At 37.7% G+C, this 8,873-nt stretch overlaps 1 protein-coding gene across 1 annotated transcript in view; it reads right to left on the reverse strand.

Annotated features, from left to right (window-relative positions):
* PDHX (pyruvate dehydrogenase complex, component X) overlaps positions 1-8,873 on the reverse strand; it is a 98,468-nt gene that overhangs the window by 9,168 nt on the left and 80,427 nt on the right. Inside the window, exons 8-9 of the mRNA XM_012649544.1 lie at positions 8,729-8,873; positions 2,193-2,251 (exon numbers count right to left, since the gene is read on the reverse strand). The exon at positions 8,729-8,873 is cut by the window's right edge and continues 4 nt beyond it. Coding sequence (XP_012504998.1) covers positions 2,193-2,251; positions 8,729-8,873 — 204 coding nt within the window. The remainder of the gene's footprint in view (positions 1-2,192; positions 2,252-8,728) is intronic.

The following is an 8,873-nucleotide window of genomic DNA, read 5'->3' on the forward strand; positions in this document are numbered from 1 at the left end:
AAATAAATTTAATTACAAAACTATGTAACAAAAACCCATGGGACATGGATTAAGTTGTATTCAAAGAAAAATCCATAATCTTACACTTTCTTATTAATAAAAGAGAATTAAAATAAATTACACATTCTAGTTTTCTAACCAAATTATCTCCAACCAAAATGAACCTAAGGAAATGAAGGAAGACATACATAACAAAACAATGTAAACCAAGCACATAAATATGCAACAACAAGAGCAAGACAGAGTTTAGAACAGCCCCAGGCACTGAGGACATTAAAGGAATTATAAGAAAGAAATTTAAACGACTCTAGGCTAGTAAGTTCGGGAATCTAGATGACACAACTGATTTTCTGGGAAAATATAAGCTTCCAAAACTGATTCAAGAAAAAGCTGAAAATCAAATCAGTTATTATGGGGAAAATATGTGAAAGTTGCCAAGATTCCCTCTTCAAAACAGAACTAAGTTCAGGTATTTTTACTGGTGAATTCTAAAAAACCACAAGAAATAAAAATCTTTATCATATGGAAATGAGCACAGAGAAAGGAAAAGAAAAAAAAGAATCCAATGAAATTTAACAAAGCCAAGGACCAAAAAAAAGGCCTGATAAGGCTAGTACAAAATTACAAAATTTAAATTGCATATACGTATAGTTCTGGATACAAAATTATGCAATGAAATATTAACGAATAGCTTAGGACCACTCGGGATTCATTTAAGGAATGTAAAAATGATTCACAATTAGAAAATCTTTAATATAATTCAAAAGAGAAAAGTCATATGAACAATTAGATTTACACTAAAAACAAGTGATTTTAAAGTTCTGTATTAATGTATTTTTCAAGACACAAAAATAAATTCATTACAAATGCACTTTAAATACAGTACTGTTAACAAGCAGCGATCCCAGAAAACAGCCTCATGACAGAAAGAAGGCATGATGAAAACTGGTGCTGAGCAGGAAGGCATGAAGCCTGGGTTCTAGCAGATTTCCATCTCCAGCCAGACACACACTGAACTGCAGGTCATGTTCACCTGCCTTCCTGCCACCTCCACTGGGACATCTCTTAGGCTTCTCAAACTTAACATGTCCAACCAAACTCTAGATTCCTCACCTCAAACCTACTCCTCTCTTACTTTTCCCAATCTTAGTACATGGAAAACTCCCTTCCTCCCATTGCTTGGGCCCAAATTTTGGTCTTCTCTCACACCCCACATCCAATTCATCGGCAGATACAGCTGGCTCTGCCTTGAAATGGAACCAAATTCTCCACTTCACCCCAGCTCCACTGCCACCACCTTTGTCCAAGCCACTGTCATCTTCTGCAGTCTCCTAGGGAGCTCACTGCTTCCACCCTTGCCTCTCCATAGGCTATATTCCCCAAAGTGTCCAGAACAGTCTCTCCTTTTTCTTTTTAAAGTGTAAGTCAGATCATGTTCATCCTTTGCTCAAAACCCTCCATGGGCTTCCTTCTCATTCATAATAAAATCCCTGGTCCCATCACGGCCAACCCTTTGGTACCCTTTCTTCTCCTCCCCCACTTTTTAAAAAACTTCATCCCCTACCTACCCTCTCCACTCTTACTAAGTCCACTCTAGGCACGTTACACCCTCGGCACCACGCCTGTGGATAACAAAGTCCACTCCTCACAGCCTTGGTGCTTGTGGGTCACTCTGTGTGGAATGCTCTCCTACCAGATCCCTCTTTGGCTCACTCCTCTCTTTTCTGAGGCCTTGTCTCAATTATCGCCCTGCCAGAGAGGCTTCTCTGGCTTCACGTCTGCAAAAGGCACCCTCAGTTACTTAGTCCCCTTACCCTGCTTCCCTTTTGCTCCTCAGCCCTTTCACCATCTGGCATGTGCTTGTCCCCTCCGATGAAAACATAAGCCCTGTTAGAGCAGAAATCATGTAGGTTTCTGTTTACTGCTACATCTTTAATGTCTAGAATGTATTTAGCATAAGATAGGGGATCAGTTAGCATTTGTTGAATAAATGGTTTTTATTCTGCTATAATTAGTTGTGAGCCCTTTTGATTTACAGTTTCTTCATCTGCAAAATGAGGGAGATAAAATGATATTTTTACCAAATTATAAAATTTTTGTGACTTAAAAATAAGAGTTCTATTGCTCATTATAAAAATTCGGAGACATGAAACTCCTTTAGAAGACAAAATTATTTGGGCTTTGCTACTTACTCTAAGGGTAACAGCTGCTGCCTTGATGATGAAATCGTTTACTGATACTTTAATGTCATCTGAAAGAAAAATTAGTACAGTAAAATTAGTATTCATAATATAACTTTAACCCTGATCATTTTGATTTCAAACTTGTAAATTATGGAATACAATGACAAACAACGACGAAAAATATTACAGGTTTTTGTTTGCTTTATCAATAAGGTTCCCCTGATTAGAAAACTTGCATTATATGAGGTCCTGGATAAATAACATTAACCATGAATAAGTAAGTTTATTTCTAGGCCTTGATTACAATTTTAAAAAACTGCTCAGATATCACACATGAGAACTTGAAGGATATACTACAAGCGTAATTAGGAAAAAAAAAAACCAACTCTTATGTCTCTACAAAGACGAATGGTCTCTGTGGTGTGTGAAGCCAGGAAGTTTACAAGATGATTCATTTTTTCTCCTCCTTTTCAGATGTCCTTATTCTCTATATGCTTTATAATGTATTGATTATATCAGAACAGTGGTACATGTAGGTACTTTATATAAACAATTATACACATATACAAATGGAGGAATGTTCAAAAATTTTTTTGCTAATGGGGTGTATATGGAAAAAATTTAAGACCACTGCATTAAACAAGAACTGCTTTTTAACTTAACGAAACAGGATATAACAAATGCCAAAGATGAAGCAATGCTGGCATAGGTCCTAGTGCAAGAAATAAAATGAAGTTCTCTGTCTAGTTCATGGTGAATGCATTTGAATTAATTTCTTTCCTGTATACATAATAATTTTAGGATAAAGCTGGGATCCCCACACTTCCAACAGAGCTGATCATAACTAAAGTATTTGATTTATACCTTTGCTTCTGCCCATGGGTATGAAAGTGTTGGAAAATGTAAACACACCGGATTCTTTCTTGTAAAATCTTCTAGAAAAAGACTTTAAGATCAAGATGTAGTCCATGGTATGTGGCAAGAAACACATCTTATTACTACAGTATTATGGAATTTTACGTGAACAGCAGCTCATTCCAAAGGCATGCTGGAGACTTCCTAAATACTGTCACACTGTCATGGTAACTGTCAGCTGCTTAGTATCATGGCTCTTCTAATTTCGATTTCCAGATACACATAAACATTTTTGTTTGTTTGATTAAAATCCCTTTAGGAGTAGAAATATAAATGAATTTCGAGAACTTAGAGACTTTTAATGATAACCATATATAAAAGATCTGGTCTGCACAAATTCACATATGTGCACATAGTATTTTAGGAACTCATTGATGGCTCCCTCAGCCTCCTTCTCACTGTATCTATCACACTATCCACAGGTATCCACAGAAGATTTCCAAAACCACCCACCAGCTGATGACCCTCAAACCTACCACCTAAGTCCACAGTCCTCACGTAAAATTGTCTTCATCTACGCTAACATTCAGGAGCATTCCTGTGTTGATTAAAACTTTCTCTTCCTGGCTCCTGTGTCATTATACTCTCCTCGTTTTCTTCCACTCTGCCCACTCGCTCATTTTCAGTCCCTTCCTCTCAATGTTGGCATCTCCCTAGTCAGGAACTTTCAGTCTCAAGGTTTTGATACTATTTATAATGACTCCTCCTCCACATTCTACCTCTAATCCTGATGTACTGGAGCTTCAGACTTGTACATGTAATTTCTCATATGACATTTCTACTTACATGGCTAATAGACACCTTCAACTCTAACACGTGTAAAAGAGTTTTCAAATTCCTTTACTTTTAACTCCTTATTATGAAAAATTTCAAACATACTGAAACATTGATGACATTTATTGAGTAGGAGACAGTTTATAAGGGAATATCAGACATTTTCACTTGCATGTTATCATGTTACAAAAGCAAAGTGGGGAATGAAGATACATAATGTGGACTCTGAAGATTCATGAGAAAATTCCTAATTACAAAAACAAAAAACCTATACCATGCAAAGATACTAAACTAATCTAAATCTCCACTGAAATATTACTGATTCCTGCCTCATGAGTAAGAAAACTGCGAAATCTTTCCCACATTAAATTTCTATATCATGACTAAGCACGTATGATCTGAGAACTATAAGGGGTGCTTCCCAAGGTTAATTTTGTAGAAATTTATCACTTTATTTGAAATAGTCTTCTATTTGGTTCCTTGGCTTCTAAAAGTTGTCAGGGCCAGGCACAGTCGCTCACGCCTATAATACCAGCACTTTAGGAGGCCAAGGTGGGAGGATTGCTCGAGGCCAGGAGTTTGAGGCCAGCCTGTGCAATACAGCAAGACCCTGTCTCTAAAAAAAATTTTTAAAAAAATTAGCCAGGCATGGCGGCACATGCCTGTAGTCCCAGCTACTTGGGAGGCTGGGCCAGGAGGATCATGTAAGCCCAGGAGTTCAAGGTCGTAGTGAACTATGATAATGCCACTGCACTCCAGCCTGGGTGACAGAGCAAGATCCTATCTCAAAAAAAAAAAAAAAAAAGGAGTTGTCAAGTTGTCTTTATATGAAATCTTGAAAGTCTGTATGTAAACTGATTTATCAGTCCTGCTTTCACTAAGAATGCAGAAAGCTACAGAATAAAGTTGGTCCCACTCTAACAAGGTGGGAAAAAAAGCAGGGTAAACTACAAAATCATAACTTTTCTTGAGCCTATTAGGGAGTTCAGGTTACAAAGCAAACAGGTGAACTGAATGCCAAAGAGTGATAATCCGCTCTGAGAATAGACAAACACACAAAGTAATCACCCACTGTCAGACTATGGGAGTGAAGAGGACAGAGTATGAGACAATGTGCATAAACTGACAGGGACTAGCAGCAGAGAAATGCAAACTATACAAAGCATTCAAATGGATATCCAGGGAGAAAAAACCATGCTAGCAAAGACAAAATACATTTTTGTCAAGCTTCACAGACAAAGCAGAGAAAAGAAATCAGTATAGTTCAAGTTAGGTCAACAAAAATTATCCAAACTGAAACACAAAGAGAAAAAGGAATGAACGAGAGAAAAAGAATAGAGCATCTAAGAGTTTTGGACAATTCAATTAATCTAACTCCAACTTACAGTTGGAGTCCCAAGGAGAAAACACATGAAACAGGAGATAGGATTAAAAATACCAGCTGAGAATTTTTCACAATTAAAGAAAGACAACAAACCACAAATCTAAGAAGCTGAGAAAAACCCAAACAGGATAAATACAACAGGAAAAAAAAAAAATGAGGGCATATAATAGTCAAATTGCTAATGGAGGAAACCTTGAAGGCAACCAGAGGGATAAAGAATAACACACACACGGGAACAAATATTAAAAATGGTAGCAGGTATTTTTTAAGCCAGCCACTATTTTTTAACAGAATAGTATCTTTATTTAAAGTACTGAAATAAAAATCTGGTTAACTCAAAATTCTATACCCAGCAAAAATATCTTCCAAAAATGAAGAAGACACACCCATTAGGATGACATAAATTAAAAAAAAATAGAAAATAACAAGTGTTAGCAAAAACATGGAGAAATAAGAACTGTTGTACAACTGCTGATGGGAATGAAAAATGATGTAGTTACCACGAAAAACAATATGGCACCTCTACAAAAATTAAAAGTAGAATTATCATATGATCTAGCAATTCTACTTCTGGGGACAGAGTCAAAAGATTTGAAAACACAGACACAAAGAGATATTTGTACATCCACGTTCATACCAGCATTATTCACAATAGCCAAAAGGTGGAACCTAATGCTGCAGTCCCCAACACCCAGGCCAGTACCAGGCCGTGGTCTGTGGGAACCAGGCCACACAGCAGGAGGTGAGCAGCAGGCAAGCAAAGCTTCATCTGTATTAACAGCTGCTCCCCATCACTCCCGTAACTGCCTGAGCTCCACCTCCTGTCAGATCAGTGGCAGCATTAGATTTTCATATGAGTGTGAACCCTACTGCAAACTGCATTAAAAGACAAGCGTTTGGAGTTTTTTGAAAAGAAAAAAACGTGAACACGAAGAACAGAAGCAATTATAGAAGGCCACCACTTCATCAAATGTGTCTGCACCGACAGCATCATTCTTAGTAGCTAACCACACTGCTAAAGCTAAGAAGCCCGTTAATACTGGTGAAGAGCTGATCCTGCCTCCTGCTAAGGACATTTGCCATGAACTTTTAGGAGGCCCTGCCGCAGTTCAAAAAGTGGACGTGTTCCCCTTTTGGCTAGCACCATTACTAGATGAATTAATGAAACAGCAGAGGATACTGAGGCATAATTGTCAGAAAGGATTAATGAGTCACCGTGGTATGCAATCCAGGCTGAGAAGTCTACCAATGTTGACAACAAGGCAACAAGGGTTGTTTTTGCATGATACATTTTTCAGGAGGATGTGCATTAAGATATGTTATGTGCACTTTTATTGTCGATCAACACCACAGCTGTAGAACTATTCAAGTCTTTGAATGATTGCATTTGAGGAAAACTGAATTGGTCATTTTGTGTCGGTATATGCATGGATGGAGCAGCTGCCATGACTGGATGACTTTCTGGTTTCACTACTCGGGTCAAGGAGGTCACTTCTCAATGTGAGTCTATGCACTGTGTCACCCATAGAGAAATGCTGGATAGCCAAAAAATGTCACCTGAACTAAACAACGTTTTGCAGGATGTGATTAAAATTATCAACCACATTAAAGTATATACCCTTAACTCACATCTGTTCGCGTAGCTCTGTGAGGAGATGGACGCAGAGCACACACGTCTTCTCCTACACACAGCAGTGAGATGGCTTCCTAACGGTAGATCACTGGCCAGAGTTTCTGAGTTACGACAGCCACTCCAGAGATTTCTTTTAGGAAAACGGTCACCACTGGCAGCACATTTCAGTGACACAGAATGGGTCATAAAACTTGCTTACTTGTGTGATAATCAACCTGCTCAACAAACTCAATGTGTCACTTCAGGGGAGAATGACTGTGGTGTTCAAGTCGGCAGATAAAGTGTCTGCATTCAAAGACAAACTGGAATTATGGGGGTGATGAGTGAACATTGTGATTTTCGACATGTTACAAACATTAGCAGAAATTTTGAAAGACACTGAGCCAGGGCTTTCTTTCTCCCAGCTGGTGCATAATCACCTATCTCAGCTTTAAGAAGAGTTTGAGCATTACTTCCCAACCACAAAGGACCCCCAAACTGGGAAGGAATGGATCTGCAATCCATTTGTGAATAAGCCATTTGTGAATCGACTTTGTGCTAGAAGATGATCAACTGCTTGAGATCACAAATGACGGTGGCCTTAAAAGTACCTTTGAGACAACTTCAAATCTCCATACATCTGGATTAAAGACAAGGCAGAACATCCTGAGACTGCCACAAAAGCACTGTAAAGCCTGCTTCCATTTCCAACATCCTGTTTTTGTGAAGCAGGGTTTTCTGCAGTGACAACAACCAAAACAAGATTGTGGAGCAGACTAGACATAAGCAACACACTTCAGGTGTTACTGTCTCCCATCACCCCCAGATGGGACCATCTAGTTGCAAGAAAACAAGCTTAGGGCTCCCACTGATTCTGCATTAAGGTAAGTTGTATAATTATTTCATTATATATTACAATGTAGTAATAATAGAAATAAAGTGCACAATAAATGTAATACACTTGAATCATCCCAAAACTATGCCCCACAACATCCACCCCCTGGTCCGTGGAAAAATTGTCTTCCATGAAACCAGCCCCTGGTGCCAAAAAAGTCTGGAGACCACTGACCTAATGGATTCATCCACTGACAGATGAATGAACAAAATATGGCATATACATCTAACAGAATATTTTTCAGTCTTAAAAAGGAAGGAAATTCTGACACATGCTACAACATGGATGAGCCTTGAAGACATAATGCCAAGTGAAATTAAACAGACACAAAAGGACAAGTACTGTTAATCTCACTCACATGAGGTACTTAGAGAAAACAAGTTTATAGGGACAGAAAGTAGAATGGTGATTGTCAGGGGTGGGGGGAGAGAGGAATGAGAAGTTATCGTTAATGGGTACAGATTTAAGTTTTACAAGATGAAAAAAGTTCTATGGATGAATGGTGGTAATGGTTGCACAACAATGTGAATGTACTTAATGCTAATTAATTACACACTTAAAAATGGTTAAAATGGTAAAATTTATGTTATATATTCAACCACAATTACAAAGTTTTTTAAAAAAGGAAAAAAAAAGAAGAGCTAATAAACTTTTTCAGACAAAAGTGGCAAAAATTTATTGACAGCCAACCTGCTCTACAATTAATAAAACCAAATGCTGGTTCTTTAAAAGATCAATAAATTGATAAACCTTCAGTAAGACTGATCTAGAAAGAGAAGACACAAATTACTAATATCGAAAATAGGGACATCATTTCAGGTTATATAGATAGATGGTAGAAGTGTAATAAGGTAATATTACAAAATTGAAATAAAAAGCTATACAATGTGAATTTTATAAATAAAAGATTTCATGAAAATTAAGTTAGCATGTGCATAATATTAAGTAAATTAAACTTCACTAACCTTTGACAAGATCTTGCCTAGCTTTTAAAACAGCTCCAACGTCACAGTCGGCAGTAGCATATGCATGAGGTACAGTACTTTTAGATTCAGTTAACCTCTTGGCAATAACTCTTCGAATATTGCTAGCAGGGATTTCAGTGAATGT

Source organism: Propithecus coquereli, unplaced genomic scaffold (assembly GCF_000956105.1).
Source record: "Propithecus coquereli isolate 6110/MARCELLA unplaced genomic scaffold, Pcoq_1.0 Scaffold30, whole genome shotgun sequence".
Lineage (NCBI taxonomy): Eukaryota > Metazoa > Chordata > Mammalia > Primates > Indriidae > Propithecus > Propithecus coquereli.